General features: G+C 36.9%; 1 protein-coding gene and 1 pseudogene across 1 annotated transcript; both read right to left on the bottom strand.

Annotated features, from left to right (window-relative positions):
• Positions 1-6705: 6705 nt before the first annotated feature.
• LOC145122796 (uncharacterized) lies at positions 6706-7101 on the bottom strand. Its single transcript, XM_079058372.1, has one exon. The coding sequence runs from the start codon at positions 7099-7101 to the stop codon at positions 6706-6708; it is 396 nt and encodes a 131-aa protein (XP_078914498.1).
• A 3954-nt stretch (positions 7102-11055) lies between these two features.
• Positions 11056-17764, bottom strand: LOC145122788 (uncharacterized; annotated as a pseudogene).
• Between the last annotated feature and the right edge of the window lie 5422 nt (positions 17765-23186).

The following is a 23186-nucleotide window of genomic DNA, read 5'->3' as shown; positions in this document are numbered from 1 at the left end:
ATATATATATATATATATATATATATATATATATATATATATAGGTTCTATGGAAAACAAAAAACCCTAAAAATCATTAAAATGCATAAAAAAAATACTTAGAGATCACAAAATTTTTTTTTTAATTTTTTTATCAAAAAATCGCAACTTTTAGGTTAGAATCGCTGAAAAAAAAATTGAAATTTTTTTTTTTTGATAAAAAAAAAAATTTGATTTTTTATTTTTTTTCAGCGAAATTGTAAAAAATGCTGCGATTTTTTGATAAAAAAATTCAAAAAAAAGTTTTGTGATGTCTTGGTATTTTTTTATGCATTTTTATAATTTTTAGGATTTTTTTGTTTTCCAAATAACCCTTCCTATATATATATATATATATATATATATATATATATATATATATATATATATATATATATATATATATATATATATATATATATATATAAAGTCCATAAAAATTTTGAACCCTTTTAAAAATAAGCTATGGGTGATCGGCCCCTATCATCCACTCTGCCGGACCGGTTCCACTAGTTATACCCAAGGTTCTAAATAACGTAAGGCGTGACTTAAGGCGACAATTTTCTATATAATTAATATTTTTATATGTATTTTCAACTATTCTTTATTTTTATACGCATATATGAGTTAAGGCGGCGTTTTGGTAAAGCTTGGCGGCAGGTGCAAGCCTTGGAGCCATGGCGGAGCCATGACGAACTTTTTAGAACTTTGGTTATACCTTTTAATGCGGAAAAAAAAAATCCAAAATCAGTTTATTACTTGGGCTTAAAACCGAAACCGATTTAAAAAAACCATCCAATTTTCTTTAAAAACCGCTTTCGGTGTTAGGATCTTTTCAAGGGTGGTGCCCCCTATTTTCTACAAAACTTGGGCTTTTAACTGTTTAGATACTTTGGGGCTTTGGGCTTTTAATTTTCAAAGTAAAATGAAAAAAAAAGCATTAGTCTTAAGTCTGTAACGCATCTTAAAAAGCTTATTACTTGGGAGTTGGGAAAATTAAATTACAATATTCACCCTACATTAAAAGCTAATTACAATATTCACCCTATAGTAAAAACTAAATTACTGTATTAACCCTATATTTAAATTAACACAACATTTTTTTTTTCACATCATTGATACGTTATTATCATCGTCAAAAATCTCTACACCTGTTCATAGCTTCCATAATGTTTACTTTTGAAAAAAAAAAAAAAAATCCTTGTGGAAAACGTCAATAATCACTAAAATTATGGTATCCATTAAATAATTAACCATCATATCTTGTTTACTATATTCAAATATGCATGACCTCTAATCAAGAAATGTATTTGAAAAAATGTAATTGGTAAGCCATTTAGCTTTATATTACTTTAAATCTTTTGTGTATTGTTAGTTTACTAAGATAAATGTTTGTAAAAATTTATTATTATATTAAAACAAAAATTGTCATGTATAACCAAACAAATAAATTAGATGTTGTATTAACTTAATAAATAAACAAATAAAGTATATAAAAATATGTAAGTTCTATTTTTCTACCAAATGATACCAAAATAGACATATTTTTGATATTTTTTTAATAAAATATTGGTTTGGATTGAATTTCTAATGAATGTAAAAATTGAGTTTATTAGGATTGTATAGATGGAAGTAAAAGAAAGAGTAAATTATACGAATCGTCACTGGTACAAGTGCCAAAATACGTGTTTAGTCAATATTTTTAAAAATTAACTCGGATCGTCCCTCGTTATTTTAAACCTTACACGCTCCATCCCTACGGACATAAAAAGACTATGTTGCCCTTATTTCTTTTATGATTTATTATTATTTATTAATAATTAGTTTATTAAAAAATTGTTTAATTGAATATATGACTCTGAGTCGTATATCTCTTTAATCAATTAGGGGTGGTAGGCGCCTGTAAAGAAGATCGCTTCTATTACTACACAAGTCGATAAGTCCGAACTCTAACAACTTCAAGGACTAGGAAGGCCCCTTTTTACTCATCTGGATTATATATATATATATATATATATATATATATATATATATATATATATATATATATATATATATATAGTAGACGAATATCCGCACATTGCGCAGAATAAAATTATACTGTTAAATTTTTTGTAATCATACGTTATTGAAAATATTTATATCATTTTTATTAACTATAAAATAATAATAATTACATTTAGTTGATGCAAAATTATAATTAATTTGCACAATAAATAATATAACCCTTATTAAAAACAACTTAATTGAAGTTTAGTTATTATATTTATCGTATTTAGTAATTTCTTTTCATTTATTTTAAAAAACATATGTTGGATTTTTATTATTTTAGTTTTGAAACTTTACACTATATTTTTAAGTTTGTTTGATATATTAATTTAGGTTATGTATTTAACACTATATTGAAGTCAACAAATTTAGTATATCATATTGATAATTCAATAAGTCTTCAGTGTATGATAATGTTTATAATTAACAACATATTTAAGTTAATAAATTAAATATATTATGTGGAAATATAAAGAGTTAGGACTTTCTAAATGATGTGGTAAAAGAAAAAATATTTCCTGAATTATTTAAATTATCAACCACTGTTTGTAATGTAACAATATTTAATTTACAACTTTATGTTATTTTTAATTATTATTATAAATTAATTTAAAAACAACTTAATTGAGTTTTAGTTATTATAAAAAATAGTTTTTGGAAATCTTTTAGTTAATTCGACTTTTAGATTTAAGATTTTTTATATTTATCGTATTTAATATTTTCCTTTCAACTATTTTAAAAAATATACGTTGAATTTTTAAAATTTATTTGATATTTTAGTTTAGGTTTTAATTTTTACACTATATTTTTAAGTTTATTTAATATATTAATTTAAGTTATGTATTTAACACTATATTGAAGTCAACAAATTTAGTATATCATATTGATAATTCAGGAAGTCTTTCGTTTATGATAATGTTTATAACTAACAACATATTTAAGTTAATAAATTAAGTAACATATATGGAAATATGAAGAGTTGTGAGTTTCAAATTGATGTGGTAAGAGGAAAAATGCTTCCTTTATAGTATAGTATGATGATATGATATGATGATGATGATGATTATGATATATATATATATATATATATATATATATATATATATATATATATATATATATATATATATATATATATATGTATCGTATGATATGATGATATGAGAAAACATGTAACACGCGAATCTGATCCAGAGCAACTTTATCTCGAACAAAATGAATGTCGATCTCAATGTGTTTCGTGCGTTGACGTTGAACCGGATTATTTGACAAATAGACTGCACTGACATTATCACAATACACAATGGTCGCACTAGTAGTAGGAAAGTGTAACTCCAATAATAAGTTCCGAATCCATGAAATCTCAGCAACCACATTAGCAACACCCCGGTAATCAGCCTCGTCGCTTGAGCGAGACACAATGCCTTGTCATTTAGAAGACAAAGATAATAAATTTTGTCCAAGAAAAACACAATAGCCGGACGTAGACCGTCTCGTTGTAGTGCAGCCAACCCAATCAGCATTAGAGTAAGCAATGAGACCTTTGTCAGGGGTAGAATATAATTGTAATCCATAATCAATGGGGCCACGAACGTATCTTAAGATGCGTTTAAGAGCTGTAAAATGGGGTTCACGAGGGTCATGCATATAGAGACATATATGTTGAACAACATAGGTTAAATCTGGTCTTGTGAAAGTGAGATACTGGAGAGCCCCTGCAAGACTACGATGCAGGGTAGGGTCAGAAACTGGCTGACCGGAATCATCAAGCTTGGCTAACGTGTCAGCAGGAGTGTGAGCTGGTTTACTGTTTAGCATGTTCGATCTGGTAAGAATGTTGAGTGCATATTTGCGATGAGACAGAAACATCCTGTAAGAATCTCGCTTAACCTATATACCAAGAAAGTAGTTTAAATCTCCAAGATCTGTCATAGCAAATTCAGAACCAAGAACCTTGGTAATCGTGTGAAATAACTCCAGTGAGGAAGCTGTGAGATGGATGTCATCGACATAGAAAAGGAGATATGCAATATGACTACCCTGATTATAAATGAATAATAAACTATCACAACGGCTGTTAGTGAAACCATACTACAAAAGAAATTGAGCAAAACGTTGAAACGATGCTCTCGGGGCCTGTTTGAGGCCGTATAAATATTTCTGAAGGAGACATACATGGTGTAGAAATCTAGAGTCATGAAACCTAGGTGGCTGAGACATGTATACAGTTTCCTACAAATGCCCATGAAGGAAGGAATTTTTGACATCAAGTTGGTGTATGGGCTAATTTTTTGAGACAACAAGAGATAGAATTGTGTGTATGGTGGTTGGCTTAACCACAGGACTGAAGGTCTCATCGCAGTCTGTTCCAGGTCGCTACCTACGACCATTAGCTACAAGTCGAGCTTTGTATCGTTCTAAGGACCCATCAGTATGCTCTTTCTTTTTAAATAACCAAATGCAATTAATAATATTATCACCAGCAGGTTTAGGTACAAGCACCCAAGTTTTATTATAAATAAGAGCATTAAATTCATCTTGCATAGCGTTAAGCCAGTTAGGGTCATTGAAGGATTATAAGTAAGAACGAGGAGTAGGCGAGATGTCTTGAGTGTGAAAATTTAATTTATGGATTGGTTTGATAATACCCGCACGACTCCGTGTGAACATAGGATGAGTAGACACGAAACTAGAAGGAGGAAGGCTGCTCATGTTAGGAATGGAGGAAGACGATGCGGGAGCATCTATAGGTGGTGAAGAATGGTCAGAGACCTGGGTAGTGGAAGATGGAGTAGGTTGAGAAAAAGGAGAGAATAAGAGTTTAGTAGAAGTAATGTTAGGAGTATCAGATGAGTCTAAGAAATAATAGTTTGGAGCGGCATTGGGAGTGAAAGAACCAAAAGGGAAAATAGTCTCGGTAAAAGTGACATGATGGGAAATTATAATGGAATTTGTATGAAGGTTAAGACATATATACCCTTTGTGATGAGTAGTATATCCAAGAAAAATACATAGGGTGGAACGAGGAGATAATTTATGAGGAGTTGGAATATGAGGGTAGCACAGGCAACCGAAGACTCGAAGGTGAGAATATGATGGGGTTTTATTATAGAGTTTTTGATAGGGAGACATATGATTAATGTCGATGGAGGGAGTGATGTTGAGAACGTGAACATCAATGAAAAGAGCCTCGGCCCAATATGTAGGAGGGATGTGAGCTTGAAAGAGAAGAGTGCGGATAGAGTTGTTGATTGTACAAATCATATGTTCAGACTTCCCGTTTTGTTGGGAAGTGTATGGACAAGAAAAGCGCATTGGGATGCCATTGGTGATATAAAAATTATGAAATTGAGTATTATTATACTCACCCCCATTGTCACATTGAAAATATTTGATATCACATCGAAAATGATTTCTGACATGAGTGTAAATGGAAAAAACTTTTCAAAAACATCAGATTTATGTTTGATAGGAAACACCCACATATAATGAGAAAATTGGTCAAGAAATAGAACATAATACTTAAACCAGAGTTGCTAAGAACCGGAGATGTCCAAACATCAGAGTGAACAATTTCAAAAGCATAAGAAGCAACAATATTCGATAATGTAAAAGGAAGCCTAACATGTTTTCTCAACTGACAAGACTGACATAAAGTGGAATTTTTAATGTTTTTGCAAGGAATTAAATTTTGCGAAGAAAGTTGATTAAAAACTTCTTGACCGGGGTGTCCAAGCCGTTGGTGCCAAATGGTGGAGTTAGGAGAGACCAAAGCTTGATGTGGAGGTAACGTGACATGGTACAAGTCGCCAGAGCTATCACATCGAAGGAGGATTTGCTTGGTTTGAAAATACTTCACAAAAAAACCATAAGCATCAAATTCAATAGAACAAAGATTATCACGAGTAAACTTCTGAACAAATATCAAATTTTCAATGATTTGGGGTGTGATAAGGATATTTTTGAGAATAAGGGGACGATAAGGATTAAAGTTAGGTAGATACGAGTGTCCAGAATTGTAGACATGAATTTTAGACCCATTACCAACTAAAACATAAGGTAAATTAATGCTCTTATCGCTAATATAATTAAGTATACCTGCATTAGAGTGAAGGTGCGTAGTGGCCCCGGTGTTCGTTACCCATCCGTCATTGGATGGATCATTGAGAGATATCGAATTAAACCTCTCTGGAAGGTTAGTTGGCTGATTTGCACCTGAAGAATTTTGCTGAAACCAAGCCAAGGGCGGAGGAGTGCTGTTGGACTAATGGGTTGTGAATGCCTAATGGGTTGGAGGGAGTTGTTGGGGTGAAGCTTGCATATTAGGTTGTCGTTGTTGCACTTGATTACCAGCCCACAAAGGTTGTTGAGGGACCACCACCATGATTGTTGCGACCTCTCCCCTGCCATCGTTGCGACCACCACAATGATTAAATCCTCCATTTGTGGTATTTCAAGATGAGTTATGTTTCTCAACAACCAAGACAGTAGGCGATGAAGGAGTGGCAGATGGAGTGAGCGAGTCATCAAGTTGTTTGATTCGGTGTTCTTGAGCCATAAGCATGGATCGAGTTTCCAGAAAACTCGGAAGGGGCTTGTTGTGGCAGATGATAGTAGCAACACTCTCAAACTTTGGGTTTAACCCATTGATAGCATACATAAAAAGATTTTTTTAGGCACAGGAGAGTTGATATTATTAAGCATATCAGCAACAGACTTCAGATGAGTGCAGTAAGAAGAACCATCAGATTCACCTTGATTGATCGTGCGAAGTTCATTATCAAGTTGGATGATTTTTGTGTCTTTGTTGATGCGAAACATGTCTTCAAGGTCTTGCCACATATCATGAGTTGAGCTTTGTTTCTTGAGGACCATCTGAAGTAATGATTCGGAGATGGTACAGAACATCCACATTTGCATGATTTTATCAATCGTCTCCCATTCATCCATGAAAACATTAGATTTTTCAGTTGGGGCTTTTAGATGATCCGCAACCCAAAACTGATGTAGTGAGTCTGAAAAAGCTTTCTCCATGCATCATAGTTAAGTTTTTCTAGATCAAGAATGATGGGTATGGAGGCTTTGATGTTAGATATTCGATAAGGTTTTTTTGAGGTGAAATTGGTATTGGAAGTCGATGGTTGCACCATGGTTTAACAAACAAGAAGAGGAGAAGGGAGATCGACACAGAAGACAGAAAAAGAAGAATGAACTGAGAAGGTTTTTTGCGCCAAGAAGGAGGAAGCGGCGACTAGGGTGAGAGAAATTAGGAGAGATCTGATACCAAGTTGAATTTATTATTTCCCATGAAATTACCCTTCTTATTAAAACAATATATATAAGAGAATATAAATACATGGGCCGATTACAAAGAATACAGGTCTGACAAATACAATCTAATACAAATATACATTAACAATGAGTACTTCCATATTCACCACCACAATCTAATTCATCTACATCATCGTCTTCTTGAGTTTTGAGACATAATTGACTTAATACCTCATTATTCTAAGTGTTCTTAAAAAGGGGTTTACCTTATCTTCTTCCTTATTATTCAACATGTCATACAATGATATTCTATAATCCCAGTCATTAATTTAATTAATTCTCTAGGGCTATACTATAATGATACCATCGCATTAGATGGTTCTTGTAATGATTTACATATATTTCTATTCTACATATATGTATGTATAACCATAATCAACAAAACGAGTTGCATCCACACCATCTTTCGAATTTTCTGAACACTTTGGTAAACTATCACCAGGCATACAAAGGTACATCTTATCACACCTATCCCTTGTCATTTTTTAAGAAAATATGTGAAATCTTCAATTTTTAGGAATTTAAAATCGATGCCATCATCCGTTAACATTGTAAATTGTTCATATACTACATGATTAGGAATAAAAATGCTATGATAGTTGACATTTGATGCTTTCATAAATGCAATTGTATGGATTAGCTTTAAAGTAAAGATCATTATTTCTGAAAACTAAAATACATCCATTATCAAAACCAAACTGAAAACCATTTCAATACAATGCAAGAAAGGATATAATATTTCTTGCCATATCAGGCGAATAACAACAATCTAACAAACTAATTGAAAACCCATTACAAAGCACGGGCTCAAAATCTTCAATCCTTGTAATGGTAAATTTGTTCTTTTTTCCCATGATTAGGTTGATATCCCCATTCCCCAATTTCCTACTTTTCTTTAGTCCTTGCACGTCAGAGAAATATAAGTACCACATCCTATGTTAAGGATACAAGAACTAGAAGTTGAAGTACTATGGAGTTCAATCATAAAATTACTTGAGGTGCCAGACTTATTAGATTTGTTCTTATTAACATCATCCATGGACTTTGGACAACTACATATCCAATGTCCCTTTTGTTGGAAGTAGAAGTAGATGGCCTCATTAGGGTCGCTTGTAGGTGCTATATCAGAATTAAACTTCTTTTTAGGGATCGAGTTGGACTGTACAAATTTACCCTTTACCTTACCTTTTGCGATAAAAAGTCTTCTTTATTTTGATACCACCCTCCCTAATAGCCATAATGAAAGCTATAGAGCTATTTCTATGAGGCTTAACCATACTAGCCTTTGTTATTTTCAACATGAAATGTATCTCTATCTAGATCTTTTCCAAACTGTTCATATTATAGTTCATGATGAATTGATGATACGAACTGGCCATCAATTTGGGTACTATATCGGTAGCCAAGACCTGAGTAATGAAACACAAAGACGCTCTAGTCTATCAATGTATGAATTAATTTTCAGAATGTGCATACTTGTTGTTGAGTTTAATCGAGTATGAGAATCAAATCAGAGTAAAAGATGAACACAAGAAGTAAATAAGGTCTGGTTTAGCTCATATTACTTTCAGAGAACAAGAGTACAAAATTGATAGTAAAACATGGAAAACTCTACCATCAACTCTATGTTCAGCTTCTATTTATAGGAGGCTGAAAGTACAAAAAATACTAAGGCTAGACATTACGCTTCGTTAAAAAGAAGCTGTTAGAACAAAGTTCTAGTAGGATCGATTGATTCTAAGCAGAAAAGCAATAAATAACGTAATAAAGAACACATGAATGGTTTAACTGATGTCGAATGATTAAGCTTTAACACCTCAGAAGAGCTCGATTAAGAACTTCGACTGTAGAGGTGTTTAGGGTTACAAAGCATTAATAATAATAATGACGATCGTATCTAAGGCATACATGCATGCACTATAAATAGCTTAACGCTAATCAATAATCACGGATGGACAGGCCCAATCCGGATATACAAAAACAAAGCCCATGACGCAACACAAAATACCCAACAATCTCCCCCTTTGCGTCAATGGAGCCGAGAGCTCAATTTGGTTGAGCTATAGAAGACTTCTTGATGGTCTTGAACACCTTCGGTATAATGGCCAGTAGAGTATGACGAAAAGTAATATACCACCGAAGTATGTCAGTGAAGTTCTTCTTGTCTGACTCATTGTTGTGCTTGCATCGATGTATAATATTGATTATGTGCTCCAAGCAGTCCGTTGAGAACAGATGCTTATCAACAAGAGAGAAAAGAAATCTATTAGCTTCGCCTCTTGTGAACATCACTGTGAGATGTGTAGAATCAATTTGACCCAGCTGCATCTTGTTCACATCTCCAGGCTTTACAGTTGGCTTCACAGTTGGTTTCTTCTTCAAAACACTAGCAATCTCCTGATCCATTGTAGCAACTTCATGGACATAGGAAGCCAACATCCTCTTCAGATGATCTAGGATCGGCTCATACTCCTTCGCATTAGTGAGCAGAATGGTGTACAATAAGATCCAATCATGAGGATTTAAGTTAGGAAGATCTGCCAGGGAAATCATAGAAACCGAGTTGTCTGAACCTCGGGTTATCTTGATATGAACATTAACAAATTTCCCTGCAGGCGAAGGTTTCAGCACCTTGACTGTTGTAATCTTCTGTGCACTCCAAGTCAGATACTGCGGCTGACCGAACTTGAGATAATAATCAATAAGTTCACGATCAACTTGAGGGTGAGGTGAGGGAACTTGGACTGTTGAATCAAAACAGTGAAAAGTAAATGCCTTTCGTGTTATAGGCATATCAAACTATGAGTCCCTCGTATTCTCACAATCAAACGAAGCTACAGGTTCCAGCTAGTACGTGCTTGGAAACTCTATCACTTCTTTGATCAGCGTTTCCCTAGTCGAAGGAGGAAACAAAGCCTTTTTGCAAATTAGGGCATCATGCTCTTCCTTTTTCTTTCGCTCCCTCTCTTCTTCTTCCTTTGCAACCCGACGGTTTTCATCTAACTCCTGATCCCTTTTCTTCCATTTTAGGGCACTAGCAATAGTTTCTTGATCTTCATCACTATCATCATGTTCATTAGCAAGATCTTTCTTCTTTTCTTGATTACCAGAACCTGAAGCTACATTACCCTTCGGTTCTGTTTTGAAAATGACCTTCGGTTTAATAGGAGTAGTTTTCTGAGCACCTTCTCCCCCTTGTTGCGGAGTAACCAATCGCTCTGTAACACCCTTCATTTCACGTAGAAGTTCAATTGCAGGAAGAAGCTTGGAGGTCAGGTGATTCTGGATTGTCAGTGTAAGAATTGGATCATGAGCATGAAGAACATTGTGTAGCATATTAAGAACGTCACCAGCACAACTTCGAAAAACGGCACACTCAGTTTTCAACAAATAAATTTCTCGATCGGCTTGAGCCAGTTGAGCCTTATGGACTTCAACGGTAGTAGTTTGACGTGCAAGATCATCCATCAATTTGCTCTCCTTTGCTAAATCAGCATGGAGCTTTTCAAGACGAGAATTCACTGAGCTAAGAAGAGAAGTGTTCTCAGCGTGAATCTCAGAATGAACAGTCTCGAATTTGGCTTGCTCCCCTTGAAGTGACTTTGAGAGAGAGTCAACCGATGCATTCACCTTAGCTGCATTCGCATCAGCATGACCCTAAAGGGATTCAAGAAAGATCTGGGAATTGTGAATGAGTTCCGCAACATTGGTTGTAGCCTTCTGGCATGAAGATGTGGATGCTTCAACCTCCTTCGTTGATTTATCAATTGCTTCTGTGTACTGTTCAAAATCAGTGTCCATGAAAGCCTTCACTACAACATCATTGTACTTCGAAGAAGAGGCGATCAATCGATCAAGCTTATCATCGATACTCTGCACTTGTTGTTTGGTGACCGGAGCCTCTTCATCTTCAGCAGTGGGAAGTCGATAAGGACTGTAATAGGTTGAGTCAAACTCAAAATTGTCACCACCGAGAGTAGGACCAGAATCAGTTGAGAGTGAGGGTGAAAGAGGTTTGGATGTAACAGGGGTTTCGGTTTCAGTATTAGCCCCTGTATCAGATACGTTGACGTTTACTGGAGGTTCGGTTGTAATGGTGGAGATAGGGGTAGTTGTGGTAGTTGCTTGTGAAAAAATGGGAGGTGGTAAAGGAGTTGTAGAGATAGGTACTGTACTAACTGGTGGTGGTGGTGGAACAATAGTCTTTGGTGGAGATGGAGGAGGAGTTGGAATTTTGTCATTGAGTTGTTCAGTAGGAGTTGGAGAACGAGGAGGTGTATTACCTCTTGGTGAACCGTCATGCTGAACTTCTTCTTCCTCATCAGCCGATTGCTTCTCATCATGTTCTGAGCTTGAAGGGGTAGGACTCTTTGGTTTCCTTGCCATTTTCTTGACTTTCTTTGGAGCTGAAGAATCAGCCTTTTCAGCTTTTCACTTTTTGGACTTGACAGGCTTAGAAGAAGGACCTTCGGTTTCCACCTTCTTGTTATCTGCCCTCTTCCCTCGCTTTGCTGGCTTTTCCACAGCATCTAAGGCAGCCTGCTATTCAGGATTCAGTTCTCTTGGGCCCTTGGGAGTAAGCTTTCGGTAGTTAGCCATCACATGACTTTCGCTCGACACACACCTGTACATTGTTTCAGGTATCGAAGCATTGTGAGAAAACTTGGTGGCATCTGAGAAGATAATATTCTTTATATGAAAAGTAGCCACAGAGGAGAGAATTGCATCTTTCATAACTAGAATCTGTAAGTTCTCAATGGCCCGTTGGGTGATGATGGTCCAGAAACGACCACATGAAATCTCTGAATGTCTCGTTGCGGAGTTGAGACTTTGCACCTATTGCGACCAAATAATAGAGCCATAATCCAGGTTAATACCATTGTAGAGACCATAGAGAATGGTCATAAAACCCTTACTCGTACCATCTGACCCAGCTACCCATTCCGCCAAACCCTTGTTGATAAGAGTAAGTAACCCATTCCATTGCGGCGGCAAATAGGACTTCTTAAACTTTGTCACTGTTGTAACGACATCGGTATATCCCATCTCATAAAACATTATAAACAACTGGGTTGTGGTGATGAAATCAGGAGAGATGACAGAAGCATCGACGGCAAGCCCTAACAGGGAGCAGAATCGGGCTTTCGAAATAGATTCCTTGTGATTGAAGATTTGAAAATAGATCCTCTCCTTGTTCTTGTCGTAAGACGCAGTAGAGTACACTTGTGATAGCAGAGACATGGGAACAGATTCCACTTGCGTAAGAGCGATAACCAGTGGGGAGTACTTGAGACATTCGACAACGTGGAGCATGTATGAATCATACAAAAAGGGGTTTAGTTGAATGATCGGGTTCTGATTAGGTTTGATCACAAGCAATGACGATGAAACAGTTTGATCTTGAAGAGATGATGATTCCGCCATTGTTGATGTAAGGAAGAAGATGAACAGTTGAAGATTGCCTGTTGTATTTGAGAGAGTTTGAAGAAGGTAAGAAGGTACAATAGGTGCGAGAAACCCTTTATATACCGTTGCCAGGAGAGAGAAAGAATATCCGTGATGATCATACAGTCACTGAAACGTCGCCTGAAAAAGCGTGATTTGACAGCTTGGTTTCCCCAGATAGACGTCATCAAGCGTGGGTTTAGGAACCGTTTCAAATTCAAGCGTCCAATATGAATGGTTATCCGATGACGCGATTCAAAATCTTATCCACATATCGTCTTTTAAAATTCACTTTCGCTCCATATGTCAAAATAACCACTTTCGCTCCAAAAAAAAAACTTTAAACGGGCCATAAGGAACATTAACCAGAATTTTGGAAAATCACAAAGAATTTTCGTGTAAGAGTGTGCCAAAAATAAAGAAATAAAGCAAAATGTGTATAGGATGTGAGTGATGTCTTTAATAAGACATGAAGCAGATGATTCCGGGCAAGAATCTCTTCCTTCAAAGTCAAGAGAGACTTGAAGTGCTTGTGTGGTTCCCCGAGAAAATACGGTCGAGTGTTTGTAAAGAAACACCGAAAGGCTTCTTTTCAAATAATGGGTCTAAAGGGTGGCTTATCTTCAACCAAACATCGATACTTAACATAAGACCGAAAGTTGGATGAAGTACTTGTGAGACCGATGCGGTCTGTTGAACAAATAGGTTGGATAGAATTTGTTGTCTAATGATGTTATAAAAATCTCAAAAACAAAAACCAAACTGGATCTTTTTGGGAAGAAATGCCTTGGTGTTAGACAATTTCATAAAGACCACTCAAAAAATAAAATGAGATTTCGTTAGGTAACAAGTGAGATCTTGAATATAAATATTCACCGTCAATTCAATATTGGAGTTGCATTTTGGGTCTCACTTAGCACGTGGTGTACGCATCTAAGATCATAAACACAGATTTTGTGTAACCATAAACCTCAGTGGTAATATCTGAGAGTCTCAAGGGTTGCCTTGGTGAAACGAAAGTTGATGGAGAATGTAGAGGAGGTGGTTAAGGAACCGAAAGTACCCATGCTATATAAAAGTGAAAAACCAGAAAACTCTTAACTCATTTGAGAAGAGTAAGGTAGCTCATGACTTGAGTGAATTTAGCAGCCTGATTGGGAAGAAACGATACGTATAGATCGAATCATTAAGGCCTTACTCATAGTCTTAGAGGCTTCAGTGTACATGCAGCAACATGCTTCTAGGGACATTTAACTAGTTCAAATTAAAATGGTCGTACCTGCCCTAGCTCCAATTTATGTAGCAACGATGTACTTGGTACCTAGTAAAGAGAATAAACAAAGACAAACAAACCACACAAAAAAAAAAGATAATAAAGAGATAAATAAAAGATAAAACCTTTTGGAATTTTGTATTTTCTGAAAAATAATAAAAACAAAATATTTTTGGATTTTTGAAGTTTCTGAAAAATAATGAAAACAGAAAAAAAATATTTTTGGATTTTGAAGTTTTTTGAAAAATAATAAAAACAGAAAAAGAAACAAAAATAAACGAAATTAATGTTAAAAACTCTAGGAATAAAGATAAAAGAGAAAACATAGCAAGAAAAAGATTTAAAAGAGAGTTAACAAAGTATACAGCCGAAATCAAACCTTAAAGGAATGAAGCGAAATAAGCCGAGCGATCGGTTCATTTCGGTTCCCTAAAATTCCGGAGCCGAAATAGACTGAGCGTTCGGTTCATTTCGGTTCCCGAAAATTATGCAGCCGAAATAGACCGAGCGTTCGGTTCATTTCAGTTCCCGAAAAATCCGGAACCGAAATAGACCGAGCGTTCGCTCTATTTCGCTTGTCTAATTTTTAGAGAGAGGTTTGAGGGTTCGGTACCGACTCTGCTTCCATCATTCCCAAACCTTGTAAAATTTTATTGAAGCTTGCTTCTGGTAAGGCTTTAGTGAAGATGTCAACTAGTTGATCAGAGGACCGAACGAAATGAACTTGTACGTTTCCATCTTCAACATGGTCCTTGATGAAATGGTATCTTAGTGCAATATGCTTTATCTTTGAGTGTTGCACTGGATTGTGACATATTCTTATCGCGCTTTCAGAATCACAATTGAGAGGTATTTTCTTCATACTCAGTCCGTAGTCTCTTAGTTTGCTTTGTATCCAGATCACTTGTGAGGTACAAGATGCTGCAGCTATGTACTCAGCTTCAGCTGTTGAAAGAGACACACAAGTTTGCTTCTTGGACTGCTAGCTAACAAGTTTACCATAAAGGAATTGGCATCCTCCAGTTGTGCTCTTTCGGTCCAGACCGCATCCTCCAATATCAGCGTTAGAAAAGGCTTGAACAAAGAATCCGGAGCTAGCAGGGTACCAAAGACCGAGAGAAGAGGTTCGCTTCAGATAACGGAAAATATTTTTCACTGTCACCATGTGAGGTTCTCTTGGATTTGCTTGAAACCTGGCACAATAACAAACAGATAACATAATGTCTGGTCTACTAGGTGTTAGATACATAAGAGACCCTATCATTTGACGATAGAGTGTTACGTCAACAGCAGGTTTTTCCAGAGATGGTGTTAACTTTGTGCCAAACGCCATGGAAACCTTCACCTTCGAATCTCCCGTCATACCAAAATTCGCCAGTAAGTTCTTCGTGTAGGCCTCCTGGTTGATAAGAATGCCTTCTGGTCCCTATCTTATATTCAATCCAAGGAAAAAGTTAATTGGACCCATTGCACTCATTTCAAATTTAGTCTCCATCAACTTCCTGAATTCAGCCGTTAAGCTAGGATTCGTGGAGCCGAAGATGATGTCATCGACATAAATCTGAATTATCATTAGATGTTCACCTTCTTTCTTTCGAAAGAAGGTTGAGCCAACCGAACCTTGCTTGAATTTCGACATTTTAAGAAAGCGAGTTAATGTTTCATACCAGGGCCTTGGTGCTTGCTTCAGACCATATACAACTTTATCCAACACATAGCAATGATCAGGGTATTTCTCGTTCACAAACCCAGGTGGTTGCTCAACATACACCGTTTCTTCTAGTTCTCTATTTAAGAAAGCACATTTCACATCCATCTGGAAAACTTCGAAATTTTTATGTGCAGCATATGCCATAAAGATTCTAACTGATTCCAACCTTGCTACAGGAGCGAAGGTCTCCTCATAGTCTATCCCTTCTTCTTGGCAATATCCCTTCACCACCAACCGAGCCTTATTGTGAATGACGTTGCCCTATTTATCCAACTTATTCCTGAAGACCCATTTTAAGCCGACCACAGAAGCATCCTTTGGAGTGGGAATCAGCCTCCAAACTCAATTATGTTCAAACTCATGGAGTTCATCTTGCATTGCTTGTACCCAATCAGCATGATCAAGTGCAGAATTAACCGTCTTCGGTTCGATTTTCGAGACAAACGAATTAAACATGCAGAATTCAGCATGAGAGAATAAGGCAGTTTGTTTCGCTTTCAATTGAGAACGTGTGAGAACTCGCTAAGATGATTCACCAATTATTTGTGTTTTGGGATGATCCTTAGTCCATTTCGTTAGAGGAGGGTAATTAGGGTCATAGACAGGATCCAACTCTGCATTTACCTCTTCTTCAAATTCCGATTGATCACCTTCTTCATTTGTATTCTCATTCTCCCCCTCAAATGGCGAAGCGTATCCCATGTTAGGTTCAGGATTCTCCCCCTCGGTTGGACGATCATGGGTTGGGGTGGGAGTTGGATTCTCTCCCTCGATTGGACTATCATGGGTTGGGGTGGGAGTTGGATTCTCCCCATCGAAAGGCAAATCGATTGTTTTTGGTACAGATAAACCCTCCCCCTTGAACATTGAGCTGTTGTTTGGAGGGTCAGTTGAGGGTTGACCACCAGTCGGTTTAGGAGGTTTATTTTCTATATCTTTTGCAGCTTCATCGATGATCTTTTTCAGATTGTCGATTTTGTTGTCTGCTGCTTTCGCCTCTGAGTGTATAGCCTTTTCTGGTTCATTAAATAGCCTTATGTACTCTTCAAACAAGTTAGAAATGGGAACCGAGACTTGTCCTGATTCTGGAAATATTTCCCCCATGGTACTTTTGCTTGTTTGAACTTTCTTCATGTAGTTGTCATCAAAGGTTACATAGTAGGTTTCTTCAATACGCTTGGAGTGTTTATTGAAAACCCTATATGCCTTTGAAGTGAGTGAATAACCAAGAAATATTCCCTCATCGGCTTTGTCGTCGAACTTGTTTCGGTTCTCTTTGGAGTTGAAAATGAAGCATCTTGAACCGAACACGTGTAAAAACTTAACATTGGGCTTCCGATTGTTCAGAATCTCATACGGAGTGATGGAGAATCGTTTGTTAAGTAAGGATCGGTTATGAGTGTAGCATGCAGTTGCAACTGCATCAGCCCAGAAGTATAGCGGAAGAAAAGCGAAGCTCAGCATGGTTCGGGCTGCCTTACATAAGGAACAGTTTCGTCTTTCAACAATTCCATTCTGTTGTGGTGTATAGGGAGCCGAGAAGTTGTGAGATATCCCCTTTTCAGCCAGAAAATATTCAAAATCTTTATTCTTGAATTCAAGCCCATTGACGCTTCTAATATTCCTCACCATCTTTCGCAGCTGCAGTTCCACTTGCTTGATAAACGCCTTCAACTTGGGAGTCGCGTCTGATTTCTGTTTAAGAAAGAAAACTCAGGAGAAGCGTGAAAAATCATCTACTATGACAAGAATGAACTTACTACCACCGATGCTTTCGATAGCCGAAGGTCCACATAAGTCAATATGCAGAAGTTCAAGAGCTTCAACAATCTTTGTATTGATACGTGTAGGATGGCTCTTTCTGCTTTGTTTGCCCATCTCACACGCTGAACACAGGTGTTCCTTATCAAACTTGAGAAGAGGAAGGCCTCGTACATGATCACCAAGCACCAACTTATTAATGTCTTTGAAGTTCAGGTGCGATAGGCGTCGATGCCATAACCAGCTTTCATCAGAGTTCGCCTTTGACAGCAGACATATTGGTGGTTTTCCTCGAATCGGGTTGAGATTTAAAGGATACATCTCTCCCTTGCGTTTAGACTTCAACAGAACTCTTTTGGATTTCTTTTCAATAATTTCTGATCCCTCATCATCGAATGAAACTTTCAAACCGGTTCCCACAACCAATTGAGATACACTGATGAGGTTGTGCTGCAATCCTTCCACGTAAGCCACTTTTCAAATTGTGAATTCTCCATTGGTTATCATTCCATATCCTTTGATTGTGCCATAAGAATTGTTTCCATACTTCACACATCCACCATCCTTAAGGGACCGAAACTCCCTCAGCTCTTCCCTCCTTCGTGTCATGTGACGTGAGAAGCCACTGTCTATGTACCATTCGTCATCGAACTGCTCGTCACTTATAACCTGCAAATTCAAGCAGATTTAGGAACCCAAAGTCTCTTGGGCGCTGGTGAGTCTTTTACAGAAAAAGGAATAGCAACAGAAAGATTAACCAAATAAGTTCTTTTTATTAGAGTGGTTTCGTCTTTTTTTTGATGGTATACACCTTGATTTTGTTTTTATCTTGTTTAAATTGTGGTGTATCAGATGGTTTGTCGTTAGATGGTTTTGGAGTATTCTTTTGAGTCCAAGGGTTAGCTGACTTTTTCTTATTATTGATGTCAAAATTCGAATCAAGCTTTCCATTTCCTTTGATGTCCTTCACTGAATACGGCTTTCGTTGGCAGCAAGAAGGACCAAAGCTGGACTTTCAGTTTTTAGCCTTGACGTTGTGACCGAAACTGGATGTTCGGTTCTGAGCTCTGGTGTTGGAACCGAAACTGGATGTTCGGTTCTGAGCTTTGGAATAATAGGAGCTTGGACGAAAACTTTCCTTTCGGTTTGGCTTGTCATTTTCTTTGACATTTGACTCTTTCTTGGAAGGAACGTGGTTAGGATTTTGAGACTGCCAAAACCGTTTTCGCTCATTCAGATTCTTCATGTATCTCTGATTTCTTTGGCGTTTCTGTTCAGCCAGCTGCTTTTGAGATTTATGAATATTGAAGCTTGATTTTGGCTTCTCCTTTTGAGCTTCGGTTGTCTTGGAAGATACATTGGATGCCTTCTTTGGTTCTTCTGGTATCTCTTTTGTTCCACTCGAGCTTGGTTTATCAAAACTTGAGGGTTTGTTGATGGGTTCAGCCACGTATCTACCCCTTACCCTCCACGAGGTTCGCTCCGATAAGCCGACGGTTTCGTCTGCATTATCGATAGGGGCGGACCAGAAGTAATCGTCACACCCTTCAGCATTGTCTGTTTCGACTAAGATTTTCAATTCTGTTGTTTGTTTTTCAGTGACCCCTTTAACAACATATACTTGATTTGGCACTGTTTGAACTTTCTGATAGACCATTGCTTTCTCTTTGAGTTTCTTCGACTTATCCTTTGACAGGCGAGCATATTCAACCGAGTTCTCAGATATGAGTGGTTTTTCATTCTCGGTTTCGCTCTTCAAAAATTCAGAGCAATCAACCACATCTTCCATCAAGATTTCGCTCATCTCACTTTCCTCATCAAATTCAGACGTGTTTTCTATATTCATTTTATGTTCTGAAATTAATTTGGCGTTAGACGAGTCAAATGTTTGAATGGTCTCGGACTTGATTTTCAACCTATCATTTTCATCTAAATGATTTTTGAGCATACATTTATGTTCCTTAGAATCAATAAAGGTCTCTATCTTGTCTAGTCCGATTTTATAAGTGATGGAAGTCTCTTCTGAGGACATTATGGATTCACACTCAGCGATGACCTCATCCTCCTTAAATTCAAGGAAGGGTAAGATCATCTTATGAATCTTTTTCCCTATTTCACAATTTAAGTGTAACTGAGTAATATTCGTATATAAGCGTTTAGCAATCAAGCAAAAAAACATTTCGTTGTTTCAAAAACCTTAAATTGTCTCGTTGCAAATAAATAATCTCATCCCTAGCCCTAGTTAACTCCGTCTCCTTCAGCTCAATCCACATCCTTCTCTCCTCACTCTTCGAAGACACCCTGCTGAGTTGGTCAGTTAGGTTAGAGTTCGCTAAGCGAGTTTGCATGAGACTACCACTTAAGTTAGAAAATTTAAATTTTAGTTCATTTAATTCTTCTTCATATTTTGTTACAGGAACTTTAAGTGATTCAAGGATGGATTGTACCTTTTTGATCAGCCGATAATAGTCGTTGATCCTCTCACTCACGGACTTTTCTGCAAAACACTTGTCCTCAGTCAGGTTCGACTCCTTATGCTCACCTTCGGTTGGTCTTCCAGCAGTAACCATCAAACATGTCCCAGCCGAACTAGTAGCTTCCTCTCTCGCCACGTAAGCTCTTCCATGTGTAGGTTTTCTCACTTCTTCATCCTCAGAATCGGTTGACCAGACTTCAACGCCACCGAAGTCATCTTCATCCACATTTTCCTGCATAATCAAGGCATTCATTGAACTATTAGTTGCCTTCTTTTTCTTTATTTCTTCCAACTTTTGCATGTAATAAGCCTCATCATCTTCACCGTCCCTTTTCTCAGCCATCTTCCTCAACATGCAATCTTTGGCAAAGTGGTTCTTGCCATGACAATATTTGCAGTCGAATCCAGAGTCTCCTACAAGCTTGCTTTCTTTCTTGTCGTTATACTTTTGAGAGGTGTTCTTCGTTTCTTCTTTCACCTTCTCAGAGCTGTAACTTCCTTTCCAGTTTCGGTTCTTATTGACAGGGAACTTCTTTCGTGCAAACTTCTTTGGGTTGGTGACCATCATTGCATATTCTTCGCCAGTAAGGTCACACTCAGACATATCTGAATCCTCCTCTTCTTCTGCTACACTTTTTCCTTTTGAGACAAGGGCCAACGATCCCACACCCGAACTACCTTTGCCTCCTTGGTTACCATGCTTTCATGGGATTTAAGAATACCCATCAGTTTCGCTAGCGAGTATGATTTAAACTGTTCATGAGCTTTCACCGTTGAAACCACTGCCATCCATTCTGGTCTTAAACCATTCATGAAGGTCACCTTTTGCTCAATCAATTTTCTTTCAATTCCATGCTTGATCATCTTGCTGAGGAGATGATTGAAGCGATCGAAGGTCTGTATCAGTTTCTCTTCAGGTTTCTGTTCGAAAGCTCCAAATTCTGAGAGCAACAAGGTTTGGATCGAGTGTTCTAGATCCTCATCAGTTGAGTACAGTTCTTTTAATCTATCCCAGATTTCTTTAGCCGTCGTGCATGAACCGACTAAACGAAAAGTGTCAGATTGCAATGCGAATCTGATCATTCTCATGGCTTTCACGTTACATAGCAGCTTATCCTTTTCATCTTGTGGAATGTTCTCTACGTCCACCAAAAGCTGATTATATTCTTTTTGAGTCTTCACTGTCCTGTTCGTTCCAGAATGAACAAACGACCCAATCGTGATAGCTTCCCAGATGAGATAACCATTATCTTCAGATCCAACTACGTAATCTTCAAAGTGATGCGCCCACACTTCATAGTCTTGAGTGTAAAGAATGGGAACCCTTGTAGTGGATCCAATGTTGTTGGAGATGTTGATGGGATTAGTTTGAGAATCGTCGTGAGACATGATGAGCCTTTCCTTGGAACTGCTAGAATCAGACCTGTAAACTTGAGATTAGGGTTTTATCAAACACAAGAGTTACCGTCGACAGGAAGAAGATGGCTTCTTTATATTCGATAAAAGCGGAAACCCTAAATAATTCTTCAAACAGAAGGAATGTGTATTGATTACACAGTCTCCTGCTCTGATACCAATTGTTAGAACAAAGTTCTAGTAGGATCGATTGATTCTAAGTAGAAAAGCAATAAACAATGTAATAAAGAACACAAGAATGGTTTAACTGATGTCGAATGATTAAGCTTTAACACCTCAGAAGAGCTCTATTAAAAACTTCGACTGTAGAGGTGTTTAGGGTTACAAAGCAATAATAATAATAATGACGATCGTATCTAAGGCATACATGCATGCACTATAAATAACTTAACCCTAATCAATAATCACGGATGGACAGGCCCAATCCGGATATACAAAAACAAAGCCCATGATGCAACACAAAATACCCAACAGAAGCCTTAGCAAATACATAGAAAACATACGAAATTGACAAATACACAGACTTCGACATATTACAAGATATTTCGACTCTACAATCTCCCCCTTTGTAATCATGTCGAACTTCTCAATTCGTGAGAATCTGTGCAACAAAGTGCATCATCCTTCGTATCTCCGAGTACCATGTCATTATCTTCCTTAACTCAACTTTATCTTCATCATTATTCTTCTTGCAATTATTCATACGAACAATGAAGTTCGTATATTGCGAAGTAGTATATCTTTCTATCTCTGAAGATTGGAATAAAAACCTCTTAGCTTTGCCATTCTTATCTTTTCCTATAAAGACCAATCCAAAAGGCTTTAAGCATATCTCCCCATCATCATATTTCTTCAGTTCAGCTTGAGTCTTCGACAATTCCATAGAAACTTTCACTTCCTTTCCCATTGCTGATGCTAACTCCACATCAGTCAATGCTAGACATCATAGTAATTGTCTATGAAGATTTTGATATGGGCAAGACCAAACCTCAATACATCTTTGTTAGTCCCTTGAAGTTGCGAAGCCTCCATGTCTTTCAAAATTAATGCAACTTGAATATGGTCATTCAAGTTCATTAGAGGAAAATAAGCAACCGAGAAATCACATACTTGATTGTTCGCTCTTACAACATGATACCGAAAATTCTGTATCATATTCTCAAACATTACATCTTTTGTTATACTGATAACCTTCTTGATCTTCACTAATGACCATATTTCTTCTGGTTCTTTTCCAACAACCGCATGAAACCTAAGTTTCATATGAATAAAATCATCCTCATTGTCGAACTTCTAAACTATATTGTACTGAGCCATGATAAACATCATTTCATTCACCGGAAAATCAAGCTGATTCATATCAGTGTTAGTGATAGAATAGCTTTTCTTAGGATTTTATCAAACAGATACATGTGATTGAAAGCAACTCTTGCTTCAATATTCTCATAGCTATACAACTTCTTTGGATCTCCCTTATCCATACCAGGTGGATCACTTTCACGAAGTCTTAGTATGCTCTGTATATGCCTTTGTTTCTCCATTTCGGTTTTAATTTTGGCCTTCTTCTCTTCTTTCGATTTTTCAACCAAAATCCCCTTCCCTTTTCCATCATCTTCAGAAGGATTTGGTTTAGATGAGCTTGAACTTCCTCCTTCAGTAGAAGAGCTAATAAAAATTCCCTTCAGAATAGGTTTTGTTGTTGTCTT

This window comes from Lactuca virosa, chromosome 1, assembly GCF_052849685.1.
Source record: "Lactuca virosa cultivar CGN04683 chromosome 1, Lactuca_virosa_CGN04683_v6, whole genome shotgun sequence".
Classification (NCBI taxonomy): Eukaryota; Viridiplantae; Streptophyta; class Magnoliopsida; order Asterales; family Asteraceae; genus Lactuca; species Lactuca virosa.
This window is presented reverse-complemented; position numbering and strand designations above follow the sequence as displayed.